General features: G+C 56.3%; 1 protein-coding gene across 1 annotated transcript; it reads right to left on the reverse strand.

Annotated features, from left to right (window-relative positions):
• Positions 1–881: 881 nt before the first annotated feature.
• ATP6V1B1 (ATPase H+ transporting V1 subunit B1) lies at positions 882–20,229 on the reverse strand. Its single transcript, XM_066316810.1, has 14 exons — positions 20,101–20,229; positions 12,675–12,730; positions 10,748–10,846; positions 9,657–9,750; positions 8,290–8,367; positions 7,914–8,053; positions 7,155–7,256; positions 6,956–7,053; positions 5,773–5,896; positions 4,652–4,802; positions 4,040–4,122; positions 3,804–3,908; positions 2,795–2,924; positions 882–1,056 (listed from the first exon to the last, which is right to left on the reverse strand). Exons 1-14 carry the CDS (start codon positions 20,198–20,200, stop codon positions 899–901), a joined length of 1,518 nt encoding a protein of 505 aa, XP_066172907.1. The 5' UTR covers positions 20,201–20,229; the 3' UTR covers positions 882–898.
• Between the last annotated feature and the right edge of the window lie 356 nt (positions 20,230–20,585).

Here is a 20,585-nt window from a genome sequence, read left to right on the forward strand (position 1 = left end):
AAATTTGGGAAAGGGGCATCCATATTTAGGAAAGGGAGACTTGGTTTTAGGAAATGGGATCCAAAATTAGGAATGAGGGATCCAATTTTAGGAAAGGGGGATCTGGTTTTAGCAAAGGGAGATCCGATTTAGGAAAAAGGGGTTCCAATTTTAGGGAAGGAGGATCCGTATTTAGGGAAGGGGGTCTGGTTTAGGGAAGAGGGATGTAATTTAGGGAGAGAGGATCCAAATTTGGGAAAGGGGGATCCAATTTTAGGTAAGAGGGATCTAATTTTAGGGAAGAGGGATCCAGATTTAGGAAAGGGGGATCTGATTTTAGGGAATGAGGATCCAGATTTAGGAAAGGGGGATCCGTGTTTAGGAAAGAGAGACCTGGTTTTAGGAAAGGGGGATCCAATTTTAGGAAAAGGGGATCTGTATTTAGGAAATGGGGATCCATATTTAGGGAAGGGAAATCCATCTTTAGGAAAGGTAGACATGGTTTTAGGAAAGGGGGATCCAGTTTAGGGAAGGGGGATCCAATTTTAGGCAAGAAGGATCTAATTTTAGGAAAGGGCCATTCAGATTTAGGGAAGCGGGATCTGATTTTAGGAAAGGGGGATCCGATTTAGGGAAGAAGGATCCAATTTTAGGAAAGTGGGGATCTGGATTTAGGAAATGAGGATCCCACTTTAGGAAAGGGAGATCCATATTTAAGGAAAGTGTGATCTGTGGGGTTTTAAGGTCACAGGGCTGTGCCCTGCTGTGGCACTTCGGCCTCTTGGGGGTAGAAATTCCATGTTTAGGGAGAAGAGGATCTATATTTAGGAAAGGGAGATCTGAATTTAGGAAAAGGGGATCCATATTTAGGAAAAGGGGATCCAATTTAAGGAAAAGGGGGATCTGTGGGGTTTTGGGGTCACAGGGCTGTTCCCTGCTGAGGCCCTTTGGCCTCTCGGGGGTAGAACTCAGCCAGGATATTTTCGGGAATGCGTTTCAGGAGCTGCTTGGGGAAGATCCTCAGGAGCTGCCAGCCGATGTCCAGGGATTCAAAAACTGTCCTGTTCTCGTAGGGACCTGTCAAAATGGGAATTAAAGATACTTGGCTTCAGTTAGAAAGCAGCAAAAATAAAATTAAAAAAAAAGTGCTTTATTTACAATTAATTCAGCCCTTTACGGTGTTGACACCTCTGAGTGACAGAGCAAACAAAACTGGTCGTTAAGGAGGGAAAAAAATATTGTTTACACAGAGTTGTTTTGAGAAAAAAAAACACCAAAAAAGCCTGTTAGAAATTTTTTCCTTAGGAAAAAAAAACCTGTTAAAAAGTTTCCCTTAGAATATCTAACTGTTAAAAAGTTTCCTTTAATTAAAACAGTTAAAAATTTTCCCTCAGAAAAACAAAAACTGTTAAAAAGTTTTCCTTAGGAAAAAACCTGCTAAAATTTTTCCCTTAGACAAACAAACTGTTAACAATTTTCCCTTAGAAAAAACAAACTATTAAAAAGTTTCCCTTAGAAAAAAAAAGCTAAAAATTTCCCTTTAAAAAGTTAAAAATTTTCCCTCAGAAAAAACCTAAATTATTAAAAAAATCTCACTTGGAGAAAACAAACTGTTAACAATTTTTCCCTTAGAAAAAAGCTCAACAATTCTCAGGCTCTGAAAATATCCTCAGGGACCTGCTGATGGAGATATATATAAAAAAATAAATATATAAAAAATAGATATAATATTATGTATGATATAATATATGCATATCTATTATATAATATTAGAATATATATATAATATTATATATTATATATATGTAATATATAAAATATGATATATAAAATACATATTATAAAGTTCTTTTTGCAAATATTAGAATGAATACTGGATGTAGAATTATATTTATTGTATATCATAATTATTATATATTATATTATTATATAATATATTAAAAATAGAGGCAATAGATTAGATTAGTAGATTGTATATTATACATACTGTATTATGTTTTATTAGTAGACTTTGGAAGGTGATAAATTTATATTTTCTGATTATAACATAATTTTAATAGTAAAAAACGAGTTCTTTTTTTCTTTTTGTAACATCTAAACTGACCAAACCAGAAGGTCTGGGGATTCACCTTGTATCCCTCCATAAAAGACTGCCAACTTTCTGTTTTTTCCTTATCCAAACGAAAATAAACCAGAAACTTCAGAAAAAGAAAAAAGATTTATGAGACCCGTGTTAGCAGACGGAGCGGAGCCACCCTCAAATAAATCTACCAGATAAAATTATTTGAAATGGATGAAAAAATAATTAAAAAAATAAAATAAAATAAAATAATTTTTGAAATTAATTTAAAAATTAAAAAATAATGCTTGAATTATGCATTGAGAACTGTTTAATATGCGACACGGTGACTCTTAAAGACATTTGAAAGAGGGTTTTGCTTTCTGGTGAGGGGACCCCAGCTGGGACTTTTGCTTTTCTCTCTCCTAAATTGTCATTTTTTTAAAAAAAAGAAAAAAATTATTATTGTTGTTATTATTAAACTTATAAATTTTTATTTATAAATTTTAAATAAACTTCTAATTTTTTAAAAATTAAACTTATAAAATTTAAAATTAAACTTATCATTTTTAAAAATTAAGCTTATAAACTTTTAAAAATTAAATCTATAATCTTTAAGTTAAACTTATAATTTTTTAAAATTGAACTTATAATTATTATTTTTTTTAATTTACAAATTTTTCGGTTTTCGCGGGAGGGTTTGGGGCCACCCTCCCAGATGCCGACTTCCTGATTTTTTTAGGGCCCAGGACTCACCCTGGGAGATGAAATGCTTCTCGAATTTGTGCAGGAACTCCAGGTAGAGGAGGTCATCGGCGGACAGGGCCTCTTCACCCACCACGGCCTTCATGGCCTGCACGTCCTTCCCGATGGCATAGCAGGCGTACTGCGGGATCCCGAAATTCCAGGTATGGAACGGGATGGACACCGACCCCACAGCCCGGCCAGGGCCACCAAAGGTCACATCCCACCAGCCCAGGAGGATCCAAGCCCATCCCAAGACGGACAAGGATCCAGGGGCAGCCACAATGAATCTGGGGATTCCAGCCCAGCCAGGAATTCCTGCCAATATTCCATTAAAATCTTCCCCTTTTTCATTCCCTGTGTCCTGTCCCTCCAGACCTTGTCCCCAGTCCCTCTCCAGCTCTCCTGGAGCCCCCTCAGGGACTCTGAAGATTCTCTGGATTTTTCCCTTCTCCAGAGGAACATTCCCAGCTCTTCCAGCCTGACTCCAGAATCCCGGAATGGTTTGGTTTGGAAAGGACCTTAAGGATCATCCCATTCCCACTCCATCCATGTTTAGGGACACTTTCCCCTATCCCAGGTGGCCCCAAGCCCTGTCCAGGACATTCCAGGGATTTGAGGCAGCCCCAGTGTTCCCAGGTGCTGTTACATTTCCTGGATTCCCCCCACATTCCAATAAAAGATTTGGGATTTTGAACATTCCATGGAGTTCTGCGTGATCCGATCCTGAATCATCCTAAAATCCCCAAATTGGAGCTCCCCTCTGGAATCCTGTGGCCATTCCCAGGGCTCTGAGGATTCCCTGGAATTTCCCTTCTCCAGGTGAACATTCCCCGGCTCCGGAGCAACTCCAGTGCTCAGATCACCTCCGGAACCTCCTCTGGAATTGCTCCTCACCCTCCTGAATTTGGGATCCGGGAGCTGGAGCAGCTCTGCAGGTGAGGCCTCATCTGATCCTCCCCTAAACAGGGGGACGGGAGAGCCCTGAAGTGACAAACCCTGAGTGTCCCCAAGGCCTCACCAGCTGGTTGGACACGTCCCCGTGGTCCTTCCTGGTCATCCCCTCTCCGATGGCCGACTTCATCAGCCGAGACAGAGAGGGCAGCACGTTGATGGGCGGGTAAATCTGTGGGGTAAGAGCAGCCCCGATGTCCAGCCAACCCCATCCTGGTGTTCCTGGGTGGGTTCCAGCCCTGGTGGGTTCTGGAACCATCCCTGGGTCCATCCCTGGAGGTGGGAAGGGGCTTGGGAGCCGACCTGGCGGTTGTGGAGCTGCCGGTCCACGTAGATCTGGCCCTCGGTGATGAAACCCGTCAGGTCGGGGATGGGGTGGGTGATGTCTGGGGTGGGGGGACAAAGGGCTGGTGAGACCCCAAAGCAGGGCTGGCAGCTCAGAGGGACAGGGAACATCACTGTTGTCACATCTATGGGGTCACTGGGGCACCACAGCCACCACTGGGGTCAATAGGGCGAGTTTTGGGGTCACCCCATGGTCCTGGATCCAGGGACCCCAAACAGGAGGGGATGGGGTCACTTGGATGGCTTAGAAGGGTTTTAGGGTCACCTCCTTGTCCTGGATCTGGGGACCCCAAACAGGAGGGGATGGGGTGACTTGGATGGCTTAGAGGGGTCTCAGTGTCACCCCCTTGGTGCCAAGGACCCCAAACAGGAGGAGTTGAGGCATCATTAGGAACATGACAAACTCTCAGACCCTAAACCACCCCAGCAGCTCTCCAAAACGAGGTAAAAGCAAAACAATTTGGGATTTCCCAACCCCGCCATTTCCCAGAGTGGGGAAATCCTAATCTCATTCCCGGTATTATTCCCGGTATTCCCAGTGTGATTCCCGGTATTCCCAGCCCCGCTGACCATCGTTGGGCATGGTGAGGATAGGGATCTGGGTGATGGAGCCGTTCCTGCCCTCCACACGCCCGGCGCGCTCGTAGATGGTGGCCAGGTCCGTGTACATGTAACCGGGGAACCCACGGCGCCCCGGAACCTCCTCCCGGGCTGCTGACACCTGAGGGGTTGGAGGGAGGGGTCAGAGCACCCCAAAAAACCAACCCAAAAATCATGGAGGGAACAAAGGATATGAGCACCCAAAAATCCCAGGTCTGCTGGGTGCCCCCAAACACCCCCAAAATCCCATAACTGTGGAAATTCCAGGTGTGCTGGGTGCCCTCAAACACACCAAACAACCCAAAAAACCCATAACTAGGGAAAACCCAGGTGTGCTAGGTGTCCCAAACACACCGAACACCCCAAAAAACATGGAAACCCCACCCCAAACACCCCGAAACCCACAGAAACCCCAGGTGTGCTGAGAATCCTGAACACCCTGGACACCCCAAAACACCCGGACACCCCAGAAACCACTGGATTCATGAGGGACACGACTGTCCTGAGCAGCCCAGGCAGCCCCAAAACCCCCAATTGTGCTGAGCATCCCAGACACCCTGAAAACGCCAAAAACCATGGCAACCCCACATGTGCTGGGAAATCCTGAGCACCCCAGACACCTCAAAACCCCCCAAACTTCCCAAGAACCACGGGAACCCCAAATGTCCTTGTCACCCTGAGCACCCCAGGCACTCCAAGGACCCCCAGCTGTCCTTGTCACCCTCAGCAACCCAGGTACCCCCAAATCTCCCATGGACTCTGGGACTCCCATCTGTCATTGTCACCCTGAGCACCCCAAACCCCCCCGGGATTCCCATCTATGCTTGTCACCCTGAGCACCCCAAATCCCCCAAGGACCCTGGCGCCCCCATCTGTCCTTGTCACCCCGAGCACCCCAGGTACCCTAAAAACCCCAAACCTCCCCAGCTGTCCTTGTCACCCTGAACACCCCAGGTACCCCAGAGACTCCGCATACCCCAAGAACCCTGGGGCCCCCATCTATGCTTGTCACCCTGAATACCCCAAAGCCCCCAGGGAGACCCGGGGCTGTCCGTGTCACCCCGAGCACCCCAGGGAGACCCCGGGCTGACCTCCCGGAGCGCCTCGGCGTAGGAGCTCATGTCGGTCAGGATGACCAGCACGTGCTTCTCGCACTGGTACGCCAGGAACTCGGCCGTGGTCAGCGCCAGCCGCGGCGTGATGATCCTCTCGATCCTGTGCGACACCCCCAATTAGCCTAATTAGCCCCCCGCAGGGCAGGTTTGGGGCACTAGGTGTGGGGTCTCCCCACTGGCGCTGTTCCCTCCCAGGGCAGGGGGACTCCCCGAGTTTTGGGGTCCCCAGGCAGGGCAGGGCGAGCCAGGAGAGAGCCCCAAAAGTGATCCGGGTGGGATTGGGAGGGTCCTGGGGGAGAGGGAGGAGGGAGAGGGAGGAAAGGGAAAGGAGAAAGAGGGAGGGAGAAGGAAAGGGAGAGGGAGGAAGGAGGGAGAGAAGGAGAAGGAAAACGGAGGAGAAAAGGAGGAGAGAGAAGAAAGAAGGAGGAGAAAAAGGAGGGAGAGAGGAAAGGAGAAGGAAAATGGAGGAGAAAAGAAAGAGAACGAAGGAAAAAGGAGGAGGAGGGAGAAGGAAAAGAATAAGAAAGGAAATATGAAGGACATACAATAAAGGAATATACTATATTAATAAAATATAATAAAAGAATATAATAAAGGAATAAGAAGGAAAAAGGAGGAGGAGGGAGAAGGAGAAAGAAGGATTAGAAAGGAAAAGAAGAAGGAAGGAGAAAGAATAAGAGAGGAGGGAGAAGGAGGAAAAGGGAGAAGAAGGAGAAGGAGAAGGAAAAAAGGAGAAGGAAAAAGAAAAGAAGAAAAAAGGAGAAGGAAGAAGAGAGGGAAAGGAGGAGGAGGGAGAAGGAAGAAAGGAGAAAAAAAATGGGAGACAAAAGGAGAAAGGAGAAAGGAGAAAGGAGAAAGGAGAAAGGAGAAAGGAGAAAGGAGAAAGGAGAAAGGAGAAAGGAGAAAGGAGAAAGGAGAAAGGAGAAAGGAGAAAGGAGAAAGGAGAAAGGAGAAAGGAGAAAGGAGAAAGGAGAAAGGAGAAAGGAGAAAGGAGAAAGGAGAAAGGAGAAGAAAAATGAAAGGAAAGAGGAGGAGGAGGAAGAAAAAGGAGGCGAAAGAAGGTGAAAGAGGAGGAAGAGGAGGGAGAAGGAAAAGAAGAATGGAGGAGGAGGAGGAAGAAGGAAGAAGAGGAAGAGGTGGCACTGGGGCTGCTCCTCACGTGGGGTCGTTGGCCAGATTGAGGAAGAGGCACACGTTCTCCATGGAGCCGTTCTGCTCAAAGTCCGACTTGAAGAACCGCGCGGTCTCCATGTTCACCTGCTCAGTGGGACACGAGTTCAGGGGACACGGGGTCAGGGGACACGGGGTCAGGGTGGTTCTGGGGTCACCTGGGATGTACCATCACGTCCCCCACTCACCCCCATGGCGGCAAAGACGATGGCGAAGTTGTCCTCGTGGTAGTCCACCACATCCTTGGATTTCTTCACCAGCCCGGCCTGGCGGCAGATCTGTGCTGCGATCTGAGCAAGGGGACAGGGATGGGGACAGGGACAAGGGTGGCAGTAGAGACACCCCAGAGCGGCCATGGCCCCCCTGGGACCAGGACATGGCCTCAGGGGTCAGGGGCCAGCTGGGTGTCCTACTTTGCTGTGTCCAGCTTTGCCTGTCGTCACTCCTGAGTGGTGAGGGATGGTTTCCATCCCAATCCCAAACCATCCCATCCCAATCCCGTCCCATTATCCTGTTGCATCCCATCTCAATCCCATCTCATTGCAATCTCATCCCATCCCATCGCAATCCCATGCCATCCCAATCCCATTCCAATCTAACCCGATCTCTTCCCAATCCCACCCCAATCCAATCCCATCCCAATTCCAAACCAAACCCAAACTCCCAAACCCATTCAAATCCCATCTCATCCCATCTCAATCCCAATCCCACCCCCCTCTGGAATTTCCAGCCCCTCCTGCTCTGTACTCTCTGTCACACCCGTGGGGACAGAAAGGTCTGGAACCCCCCAACCCTTGGATTTAGGGACCCCAGATCCTCCCCCACACAACACACAGGGATGGCTGCACCAGTGGGGAAACTGAGGCACAAGCAGCTTCCTGCCACGAGGAGAAGGGATGGAGAGGGGATCCCACCTTCCCAAACTCCTCCCGTTCCCACAGTCTCACCTCGTTGTGAGGAAGCCCAGCTGCAGAGAAGATGGGGATTTTCTGTCCGCGGGCGATGCTGTTCATGACGTCGATGGGAGAGATCCCCGTCTGGATCATCTCCTCGGGATAGATGCGCCCGTGAGGGTTGATGGGCTGGCCTGGAGCAGGAAAAGCAGGAATCATGGAAGAGTTGGGGTTGGGAGGTGACTTGAAGATGCCCAGGCTCATCCAGGATGGATGGATGGATGATGGATGTTGGATGGATGAAGGGATGGATGCAGGGATGGCAGTGGTGATACCACAGGGACACGGTGGCCATCAGGTGTCAGTGTCACCCCCATTTCCAGGCCCTCCCCAAGCCCCTCCCAGAATCCCACCAAGCCAGAGCCATCACCATTGATGTCCAGGAAGTCCTCGGCCATCACCGGGGGGCCACTGTCGATGGGTTTGGCAGAGCCATTGAACACCCGACCTGTGGGGACAGAGGGACTATCCGTGCTTGATGCCACTAACCGAGGGTGGCACCTGCAGGTCCCACGGCCCTGGGGCACAGTCCCCATCCTGGGACATCTCACCCACCCCCAGAGGGGACACAGGGACCGAGGGGCTGTGGTTGTGGGGCAGGAAGTGTCACCTGTGGGCTGGGTGACACCGCCGCCCCTGTGGCAGGAAGACGCCAGCACATGGGGACAAGAGCCCATGTCCCCTCCACGTCCCCAGCCACCTCCATCACCCTGTCCCCACGTCCCCATCACCCTGTCCCCATGTCTCCATCCCCCTGTCCCTGTGTCCCCATCACCTCTCTCACCCTGTCCCCCATGTCCCCATCCCCCTGTCCCCGTGTTCCCATGTCCCTATCCCCAGCCACGTCCCTCCCGCGGTCCCCAGCTCCTGGCTGAGCGGGGTGCCCCAAACCCCCCCAAACCGTCCCCAAGGAGGTGACACGGCCTCGCCGCTCCCTCTCAGCCTCATCGACCGCCTCGGAGAGGCGCGGTGGCATCGATCGGCGACAAAGCCACGCTTCCCTGAGCTCCCCACCCCCCCATGGGGACACGGGGACACGTCAGCGGTGTCACAGCGCATCAGGGTGATGGCAGCGCCGAGCGCCGAGCACGAAAGGTCAGCGGCCACTGCACCGGCGACTCCCGGGGGACACCGAGAGCAGGTGACAGCGGGGGGGGCTCCCCCCGCCCCCCGCCCGCCCTTTGAGCTGCCCTTTTTGAGGGACCGGGATGGGAGCGCGAGGGACAAGCGGCCACCGAAGGGACAGGGCCACCCCCCCGGGCCGACCCCGAGTGACCCCTGGGGGGTCTGGGGGGGTTTGGGGGACGGGGGACTCACAGCTGGACCCCAGAGTGGTTGTGGAGGGGAAGGGACCTAAAATCCCATGGATGTCACCTCCCTGCCGTGGGGCCACCTTGCACTGTCCCAGGTGGCTTCAAGAGCTGTCCAGGCTGGCCTGGGACACCGGCAGGGTGGGGTGACACTATCAGGGATGGGATGACACCGCCGGGATGGGGTGACACCTCCAGGGAAGGGGTGGCACCCCCGGGGAAGGGGTGACACCTCCAGGGAAGGGGTGGCACCCCCGGGGAAGGGGTGGCACCTCCAGGGATGGGGTGACAGCACGCTGGAAGGACTCCACCCCTGCCTCAGGTGACCGTCACACCTCGGAAGCGACCTGGGGACATTCCCAGCCCCCACAGCCGAACCCCAAACACCCCCCCCACAAAAAACCCCCAAAATTCCACCGGGGCTCACCCAGCATGTCCTCGGACACGGGCGTGCGCAGGATGTCCCCCGTGAACTCGCACGTTGTCGCCTTGGCATCGATGCCAGACGTGCCCTCAAACACCTGCGGGGCCCCGGGGAGGGCAATTAACGCCCATTAATTAAGAGTTTTGGGGTGGAGGGTGATGTGACCCTCCCTCACCCCAACCCCCCCCCCCCCCCCCCGGGAGGGGACATAAAAGAGCGGACAGGGGGTTAAAAAAACCCTCCTGAGAGGCTTTTGGGGGAATTTTTTTTGGGGGTGGGACCGTGAACGTCGCGCCCACGGGGAATCCTTTTGATCAGGATAATATTTGACATCGTCCGCGTTAATTAACCCCCGGCCGGCCGCTTTAATTAGAGCCGGGTGGCCCCTGGGAGAAGGGGGGAGCTGGGGGATGGTGACAGGTGACGCTCGGAGCCCCCCCAGGTGGGGCTGCGGGTCACCCCCAACGATGCTGAGGCTGCAAAAAAATCCTCATTTTTTTATCCTTTTATCCTTTTTCCTCTCCCCTTTTTCCCCTTTCCCCCCCCCGCCCGATTCCCTAATAGGATTAAAAGGGCATCCCTGAGGCGCAGGTGGCGATTTTGGGGCAGCTGCGCCATTTAGGGTGATTTTTTGGGGAGGGTCCGGGCTAATTAGGAGAGATTTGAGCCCAAAGAGCCCCACGACTGGCGGGTTTGGGGGATCCTGTCCCCCAACAGGGTTCGTGGCTTTGCGGGATGGTGGCAGCGGGGTCCAGGGATGGAGGAAAGGGCGAGGGGTCAGTGTGGGGTTTTGGGGTGAGGGGACATGGCCTGTCCCAGGACACCCCTGACCACCCCGGGACACTGTCACCTGTCCCAGGACGCCCCTGACCATCTCAGGACACTTCTGAGCACCCCAGGACATCCCTGACCACTCCAGGACAATGTCCCCTGTCCCAGGACACCGCCCATCCCAGGACATCAGTCCCGCCTCTTAATAGCACAAGGACACGAGCCCGACAGCCACCACTGGAGAGGGACAGAGCCCTGGGGCAGGGCCCCGGGCCGCGCAGCCTCCGCATGTGCCAGTGTCCCCACGTCCCCGTGTCGCTCACCTGGACGATGGCCTTGGCGCCCATCACCTCCAGCACCTGCCCGCTGCGGGTGGTGCCGTTGGGTAGAGTGAAGTTCACGATCTCGGCGTACTGGGCGAACTGTGGGGACAGAGACATGGTCACATGGGGTGGCGGTGTCCCCTCTGTCCCCTCAGCCCGTGCCGCTGTCCCCTCAGCCCCGCCTGCCCCGCTGGTGCTGCCTGAGTTTCCCTCCCTTCGGTCCTGAAGGGGACAGCCCTGAGAGGTGGGGACACCGGGCAGCAAAGGAGTGGCACTGCCTATCTCTGTCCCTGTCGCTGTCCCATCCTGGAGCTGGCACTGCTCCGTGCCTCAGTTTCCCCGGGGTCGCTGGGGTTTCCCGCTCCCAAGTAGGTGAACACAAACGTTGTCACAGCCAGAGCCACCAGGATGTCACCACCCCCGAGTGGCACTCATGGCGACACCGTGGGGCGCACGGAGGGGACACATCCTGCTCTGAGGGGACAATGGCCAATGTCGCTGCTGCCCAGAATGTTCAGGGCTCTCCTCCTCATCTTCATCCCCCTCCTCCTCCTCCTTCCTGGCTCCACCCCCGCGAACTTTGGGCTTTAATTCCTTTGGATAAAAACCTTTGGATAAATGGCGGCAGAGCCAAGGGAGCGCCCTTAATTAAGATATATCTTAATTAATTAATGAATGACAGCGACCATGGAAAGGCGACGCCTGGTGACAAAAGCCCTCCGGGGGTCACCGAGGTGGCCCGAGGCCACCCGGGAGAGCGGGGGACAGGGACAAGAAGGGGACATCAAGGGGACACGGAGGGGTGTGGGGTGGCCCCGCTCACAGCAGGGACCCTGCGGGATTGGGGAGCGGACAGGCGACAGGGGACAAGGGACAGAGCTTGGGCAGGGGACACGGGACAGAGCTTGGGCAGGGGACACGGGACCGAGCTGAGAAAGGGGACAGGGGACAAGGGACAAAAGACGGAATTGGGCGTGGGGACAAGGGACAGAACTTGGGTAGGGGGACAGGGGATGGAGCTGAGAAAGGGGACAGGGGACAAGGGGCAAAGCTTGGAAAGGAGACAGGGGATGGAGCTGGAAAAAGGGACAGGGGGTGAGGGACAGGAGCCAGAGTGGGGACAAGGACACAGGGGACAGGGACGCGACACAGGGACACAGGGGACACGGCACAGGGACACAGGGGACAGGGCTGAGCTCAGGCAGGGACACGGGACATGGGGGACAGGGTGCCCGGACCGAGCGCACACACGTCCCACGGAAAGTCCCCCCTGTGTCCCCAGTGTCCCCGTGTCGGCGCACACGCCACCCACGAGGCGACAAAGGGACATGGGGACATGGGACACGCCACCCGCGCGTGCAGGCGGGGACGGGGCTCTGCTGCCCAACGCGTCCAGAGGAGGGAGCTCGGACCCTGGAGAGGAGGGGATAGCCCAGGGGACCGGCGACAAGGGACAGGATGGGAGAGATGGCACAGGGACCGGCTACAAGTGACAGGAGGGATGGGACAGGGAAAGGGGACAGCCCAGGGCACAGGGGACAGGAGGGATGGGACAAGGAGTGGGGATAGCCCAGAGGACAAGGGACAGGAGGGACGGGACAGGAACAGCCCTGGGGACCGGGGACAAGTGACAGGACGGGAGGGATGGGACAGGGAATGGGGACAGCCCAGGGGACAAGGGACAAGTGACAGAGGGGATGGGACAAGGAATGGGGACAACCCTGGGGACAGAGGACAAGGGACGAGACAGGGAATGGAGACAGCCCAGGGGACAGAGGACAAGAGATGGAGAAGAAGGAACAGGGGACAACGCAGGGGACAGGAGGGAGGGGACAGAGGACAGTGTGGTGACACCCTCAGCACTGGGGTCCCCAGGCAACCCCAGGTGACACAGCCCAGCTGTCCCCATGTCACCCAAAGGTCCTACCTTGACGTTGTCCAGCACCACCAGGGGCCCGTTGACACCGCACACTGTCCTGTAGGCTGGGGAAGGTGACATCGTCAGTCCACAAGGCCACCCAGTGGGTGTCACTCCCAAATCCAGTGTCCCATCCCCTGTCCCAGTGACACCCCAGGTGACAGCCCGAGTTTCGGTCCTGCAGGAAATGTCACCCAGGGGTGGCTTCAGGGATTGTATCACCTCCTGGAGGTGTCCCCACGTGTCTGGCAGGGATGTCACACTGGGAGTGCTGTGTCCCATCCCCTGTCCCAGTGTCCCAAGTCCTGTGTCCCAACCCCTATCCCAGTGACACCCCAAGTGACAGCTGGAGCCTCAGTCCTGTAGGAAATGTCACTCGGTGGCGGCTTCCTGCCATTGTGTCACCTCCTGGAGGTGTCCCCACGTGTCACAGCTGGGAATGCCACCAGGGCTGGCAGGACAAGTGTCCCCTTGTCCCCCACTGTCACCCTTGGCCGGCCCGGTGGGATGTGGGGACACTTCCCAAAGACCCCACGGGGCTGGGGGGCCCTTGGTGGTCCCGGAGACACAGCGGGGGTGACACGGGGGTGGGGAAACGGGGGGGAGATCCCGCAGGGGACAGGCAGTGACAAAGGCTGACAGGGGACAAGGGTGACAAATGGGAATGGAGCCGGGGAGAGGCAGAAAATCCCGGGAATGACGGGATGGGATCGGATCCTGGGAATGTGGGGATCGGGTCCGGGTCCTGGCAGTGGCAGGATTTGGATCAAATCCTGGGAATATCTGGGCTGGGATCAAATCCTGGGAACGCCGGGATTGGGATCGGACCCTGGGAATGCCCGGTTTGGGATGAGCTCCCGGCACTGCCGGGGCCGGGCTCGGCTCCCGGGAACACCGCGGCCGGGATCAGCTCCGGGGGCTGCAGGTGTGCGGGAACTGATCCGGCTCTAAGCCGCGCCTTGATCCCGCCGGGAAGTGTCAAAGCCCCGAGCGCTGCCCCGGCCCCGCTGACCCCGCCGGGCCCTTTCATCCCCTGCCCCCTGCTCCGGGCTCCGGCCTCTGCCATTCCCACCTGATCCTAATCGGATCCGAGCGCTCCCGCCGCGGGGATGGGGCTCCCGGGATGTCCCCGCGGGGGTGGTGGCGTTGTCCCCATTGTCCCCGCCCCCCCCCGGTCTGGGACAGCCCCAGGGGTTTCATTCCTAGCGATGGGTCCCGTTTGTCACACGCCACGGAGCCGCTGTGGGGTCACCCCCGTGGCACATGGGGACACTCGGGTGTCCCCTTCCCTCAGCCAGGGCGCTGCCCGCGATCCCGGATGTGTCTGAGGTGGGATCGTGGAATTCTAGACTGGATTGGGTTGGGAAGGACCTTAAAGCCCATGAATTCCACCCCCCTGGAACCTTCCACCAGCCCAGGTGGATCCAACCAGGCCTTGGACACTGCCAGGGATCCAGGGATTCTTTGGGAATTCCAGCCCAGCCCCTCCCCACCCTCCCAGCCAGGAATCGCTGCTCAGTATTCCATAAAAATCCCCCCTTTCCCAGTGGGAAGCCATTCCCTGTGTCCTGTCCCTCCAGCCCTTGTCCCCAGCCCCTCTCCAGCTCTCCTGGAGCCCCTTTAGGGACTCTGAGGATTCTCTGGACTTTTCCCTTCTCCGGGGGAACATTCCCAGCTCTCCCAGCCTGGCTCCAGAGCAGAGGGGCTCCAGAACCTTGGGAACAGCTCTGGAACCTGCTCTGCATTTGCTCCAGGTCCTCCTGAAGCTGGAGCAGCTCTGCAGGAGCTCTCACCTGATGGGAGCACAGAGACAGAATTCCCCCTTTTCCCACCCTTCTCCCAGCCCTTTTCCCAATCCCTTCCCCTCCCAGCCCAAATTTGTGCCCCATCCCAGCTCCCGCTGCCCTTGGCCTTGCCGAGCCCCCCCGCGAGGTTCTCCCAGCCCCACTCCGGGAGCTAATTAGCTAATTAGCCTTCTCTTCCTCTCCCCAATTACAGCCCGCTCCCGCTGCTCGCCCATTCAGCCTCCGGCACCGGGAGCGCCCTCGCCGCCTTTTGTCCCCTTTTACTCCCAAAGTGACCATCCGGCCTTTTATTTCCATTCCCACTCTTCCCAATTTTCTCCTGTTTCCCTTCCCCTGGCAGGAGTTTCTGGGATATTTTCTGGAATTTCTCTCTCTTCCCTTTCCCCATCTGGAGTTCCTAGGATCTTTTCTTCTGGCCCACGTCCACTCGGCAGCCCCGGAGGGGACAGGGACATTGGGAGTGTCACTTGTCCCGGCATGGCAGTGTCCATCTGGGTCCCAGGGGCTGCCACCCCCTTGGGGACAGTCGTGGCTGTCCTCTGCTCCTACTGGGTTGGGTTTTCCCATAGGGCAATATGGGAGGAATATGGGAGTCCTTCTTCTGGAAGGACTGGTGTCACTGAGGGTGACATCTGATCATTGGCTGAGGTCTTGGGTGACACAGAAATCCATCCTTAATCCATCCATCATCCATCCATCCCTCCATCATCCATCCGTCATCCATTATCCATTATCCTCCATCCATCCATCTATCCATAGGCAGGGACTTTTGGACATCACAGGATCATGGAATGGTTTGGGATTGGATGGATTTCAATCCCATCCTGTTCCATCCAGGGACACCTCCCACCATCCCAGGTGTCTCCAAGACGCAATGTCCAGCCTGGCCTTGGACACTGCCGGGGATTTCTGCAGCCCCTCATCCATGGCCGGCTTTGGGATCTTCTGTTGTGACAGGGGGGAATCACAACAGCCGAGCCAAGGGACAGCCTCGAAAGGGGTTGGGATGGGGAGTGAGGAGGAAGAGGAGGACGAGGAGGAGGAAAAGGAGAAGGAGAAGGAAAGGAAAGGAAATGCAAAAAGAAAAAAAAAGAAAAGGATAAAGAAAAGGAAGAAAAGAGAAGAAGAAAAAGAATAAGAACGAGGAGGAAGAGGTGGAGATGAAGTACAAGATGAATATAAAGGAGGAGGAGAAGAAAAAAGGAGAAGAAGGAGGAGAAGGAAGAGGAAGAGAAGAAGAGGAAGAAAAAAAAGAAGAGGGAGCGGGAGAAGAAGAAGAAGAGGAAGAGGAGGAGAAGGGCATGAAAGAGAAGAGGAGGAAGATGACAAAAAGAAGACGAAGGAGGAGGACCAGGTGGAAGAGTTGAAGAAGGATGAGAAAGAGAAGAAGAAGAAGAAAGAGGAAGAGGAAGGGAACGGTGAGGAAGAAGAGGACAAGGGCAAGAACAAGAAGAAGAGGAGAAGAAAAACAAAAAGAGGATGAGGAGTAGGAGAAGAAAAAGACGAGGAGGAGAGGAGGAGGAGGAGGAGGGCCGAGAAGCGCAGGGGGCGAACACCGGAAAGCCGCAGCCGCGATAATGAAGCCGCAGCCGCGGCGGGCTGGGTGGGCTGCGGCTGCCGGCCGGGGGCGAGGGCGGGGGGGCGGGCTGAGGGGCGAAAAGGGGGGAAAAGAAAAACTCTTTCAACCTGGCCTTTCCACACCCCCAGCCCCAAATTCACAGCTGCTGTCAGATGCCATCTCCGTCAGCGCTGACACTCAACGCACCGCTGACCCCGCCGCGCGGGGGTGACCGCGGCCCCCGGTGACAAAAGGGGACCCGAGGCGGCTCCGCCCGCCGCTAATTGCTGCCGCTGGCCCGCCCTGCCCTCCGCAGCCCCCGCGGATCCTCCCGCCCTCCGGGCCCGTAGGGCTCGGCTCTAAAGTGTGTCGGGGACTCGTCACCACCTCCGAGGGGTTTTTGGGGTCGTGGAAGGGATTTTAAAGATGGTCCCATTCCACCCGTTCAGGTGGATTCAAACCTCAAATGTCCAACCGGGCAGCCACAGCTTTTCTGGGAATTCCAGCCCCTCCTCACCCTCACAGGGAGGAATTGCTACCCAAAATCTCACCCAAATCTCCTCTTTCCCTGTGGGAAAACATCCCCCCTTTTTTGTCACCTCGTCCTCCGCGCCGGGTGTGCAGCGCGCGATGCTCAAACCCCCAAATTCCAGAGCTGGGGAATGGCTCAGGAGCAGAGACGGGAGGATAAACAACCCCCAAATCCCCCAAATCCTCCATCCCAGAGCAAAGCTGTAGAGGCAGGGCTGTCCCAGCAGGTCAAGAGCTGATCCTGAGCCACCCTGGGCCACAGGGAGGGTCCCTGGTGTCCCCCAGCTCCCACCTGGAGGGCACGGAGGGGGATCCCCAGCCCTGGCATCCCTGGGCAGGGGCAGGGAGGAGCAGAGGATGCTGGCACAGAGCTCTGGATGGGGCTGGATGGATCCCCCATCCCTGGAAGTGTCCAAGGTTAGCAGGGATGGGACTTGGAGCAACCTGGGACAGTGGGAAGTGTCCCTGTCCATGGCAGGGGTGGCACTGGGTGGGATTTAAACTCCCTCCCAATCAAAACCATTCCAGGATTTTAGGATTGCAGGGAATTCCCGATTCCAACCCCAAAATCTGTCGCATCCTACAACCCCACAGGGCGAATCCCTCTCAGCCCCCGAGGCCACCCTGTGGGACTTTTCCGACCGTCCCTAAAGTGACCTCTTCCCCCCTCCCCAGACCGGCCCCGGCCGCCTCCTCCAACCTGCCCATTGTGCCTTGTGTCACTTTGTGCCGCGCTGTCAACCCCGCGGGGTTGTCCCCGGCCTGGCAGGGGCCGTGAAAAGCCCGGCGGGGGATTAACACTCTATGCCACTAATTAGGGCCTCGGCGGGCCCCGCGCGGGTTCCCAGACACACCTGCAGCAGTCATGTGAGGGGGCAGCCCCAGAAAAGGCGGCCCCAGCCAAGCGTGAAGGCAGGGAGGAAAAAAAAAAAAAAAAAAAAAGAAAAAAAAAAAAGGGAAACAATAAAAAAAAAAGGGAAACAATAAAAAAAAAATTGCCGGGCTCGCCGTGGGTTTTGCTGGAGGAAAAAAATAAAATAAGCAGGGAAGGAGAGGAGAGGAGAGGAGAGGAGAGGAGAGGAGAGGAGAGGAGAGGAGAGGAGAGGAGAGGAGAGGAGAGGAGAGGAGAGGAGAGGAGAGGAGAGGAGAGGAGAGGAGAGGAGAGGAGAGGAGAGGAGAGGAGAGGAGAGGAGAGGAGAGGAGAGGAGAGGAGAGGAGAGGAGAGGAGAGGAGAGGAATTTGGGGATGGGTCCTAAAGGGTGTGGGTGCAAGGGGAAAGAGGAAGGTTATGGGATGTGGCACAGTGGAGTCACAGCCCCCAGGGCAGGGTGGTAAAGGCTTGGAGGGGTTCCTGGATCTTCCTTTGCTGCTTCCTGTGTCTCAAAGGCCACCACGCACAGGTCCCAAAGGTACCATCCTGTGTCTGAAATGACGGAGTGTCAGGGATGATGGGGACACCAGGGAAGCGGCAGTGTCCCACCAAAGTCACTTTACTGGGATGGGGGATGCATGGCACAAATTGGGTGTACTGCCTCCTGCTCCATCCATCCATTATCCATCCATCATCTGTCCATCATCCATCCATCATCCATCCATCCGTCCATCATCCATCATCCCTCCATCATCCCTCCATCATCCCTCCATCATCCCTCCATCATCCCTCCGTCATCCATTCATCCATCCATCCATCCATCCTTCCCTCCCTCCCTCCCTCCCTCCCTCCCTCCCTCCCTCCCTCCCTCCCTCCCTCCATCATCCACTCATCCCTGCCCATCCCTCAGCCTGTTTGACCCTCTCAGTTCTCCCAGCTCTGGTCACGGGGCTGTGCCTGGGGACAGTGACATTACTCCTGTTCCCAGTGCCCCACTGGGACCCCATACAGGGACCTTAAACTGAGAGCTTTAACTGGGAGCCTGAACTGAGACCCCAAACTGGGACCCTAAACTGGGACCCTAAACTGGGACCCCAAATTTGGACCCTAATCTGGGACCCAAACTGGGAGCCTCAACTGGGACTCAAACCGGAACTCCAAACTGGAACCCCAAACTGGGACCCCACACTGTGACCCCAAACTGGAACCCTACACTGGGACCCCAAACTGGGGGCTCCCCGCACCCCCATGAGCTCAGGCACCCACAGCCCCACGCTGTTCCCCCCCCCCATATTCAGGGGGTGTCCCCACCCCTCGGAATGTCACCGCCAGGTCTCCCCTCAGCTGTGCCACTTCGCTGTGCCCTTTCTGCTGCCTCCCAGAAGATTTTGGGGCGCGGGGACCCGCCTGTCCCCACCTCCAGCTGCCCACCTGGGTGACAGGGACACACCGGGGGACAGGAATTGGGACACACCGGAGGACAGGATTTTGTCTCCATCTGGGTGACGGTGTCCACGTTCGACTGGGCGGAGGGGAGGGGACAAACGCATCCCTCGAGGGGGGACAAACGCCACCAGCGGGAAGAAATTGGGGCGGTTTTTCCTGGCAAAGCGACAGGCAGGTGACACCCGAGCCAAGGGCTGGCGCTCGGCCAGGTGACCCGGGCAGGAGTCACCCGAGTGTGACAGCTGTTGACAGCAAACACGGCGGGTGGCCGGGCAGGGCCAGCTCGGCTCTGGAAGGGACCGTGCCAGCCCGGAGTCACCCGGTTGGGGACAAGGGGAGGTGACATCTCAAGGAGGTGACTCCTAAACTCCCCGCAGGGAAAGAACAAAGGTCGCAACGGACGCGCTTGGTGACAAGCGGGGGTTTGGGGACAAGGTGACAGCAGGATCATTCATCCCGGTGTGGCCCTGGCGCGGTGCCAGGTGTCCCGATGTCGCCGTGGGATGGGGACACAGCGGGAAGGGACACTCTGGGCACGGCGGCACCTCTGGGGTGTCACCGCAGCTCTCCACAGATGTCCCCAGGATGGGGACACAATTCCCTGGTTCTTGTGGGTGCGGTGGCCAGGAGGGGACAGCCCCGCAGCGCCACACTGTCCCCCACCCCGAGGGACACACGTGGCCCCTGTGCCACCCTGCCTGCTGCAGTGCCACCCAGCTGTCCCCTCTTGAGCTGGTGTCACCCAGCCATCTATTCCTGTCACCCCTACCTGTCCCACTGCCACCCCTCTGTCTCTTCCTGAGCTGGTGCCACCCACCCGTCCCTGTCACCCCCGCCTGTCCCAGTGCCACCCACCCATCCCCGTCACCCCGCCTGTCCTAGTGCCATCCCTCTGTCCCTTCCTGAGCCGGTGTCGCCCACCCGTCCCCGTCACCCCTGCCTGTCCCAGTGTCACCCACCAGTCCCTCCCTGTCTGTCCCAGTGCCATTCACCCTTCCTGTCCTACTTCCCTGGCCCAGTGTCACCTACCTGTCCCCATACCTGGTCTAGTGCTACCCACGCACTCCTGCCCGGTGTCACCCCCTGGCCTCTGCCACCACGACCGCTCTGTTCAGGGACAGAGGAATGTCCCCCACCCTCCCCGTGGCTCTCCCTCGGTGTCCCCTGAGTGTCCCCAAGGTGTTCCCTCGGCGTCCCCTCGGTGTCCCCGTGTCCCCCACTCACTCAGCCGGGGGTTGCTGTGGAAGTCGCGGGTCACGGCCAGCCCGTGCTCGCGGGCGGCCGCCAGCTCTGTCGCCGCTGCTGTCACCTTGGTGGCGGCCATGTCCCTGTCCCTGTCCCTGTCCCGGTCCCGGTCCCGGTCCCGCCGGGTTTTGTAGCCCCAGCCCGGCCCCCGTCGGTCCCGCCCGCGACACCGGCGGCAAAGGTGACACCGGCAGCGAAGGTGACACCCACAGCGCCGCGACACAGGTGTCCCCGTGTTGGCTGTAAACAGCGGCAGGGAGGGAGCGGCCGGAGCCGGGATCGCGGGAGCCGATATGGGGGCAGGGAACGGGAACGGGGAGTGGGAATGGGAACGGGATATAAGATATGGGATATGGGATAGAGATGGGCAATGGGATATGGGATAGGAGATAAGGAAAGGGATAGGAATAGGGATGGGAATATGGGTAGAGAAAGGGAAAGGGAGAGGGATAGGAGTGGGAATG

This window comes from Sylvia atricapilla, chromosome 4, assembly GCF_009819655.1.
Source record: "Sylvia atricapilla isolate bSylAtr1 chromosome 4, bSylAtr1.pri, whole genome shotgun sequence".
NCBI lineage: Eukaryota > Metazoa > Chordata > Aves > Passeriformes > Sylviidae > Sylvia > Sylvia atricapilla.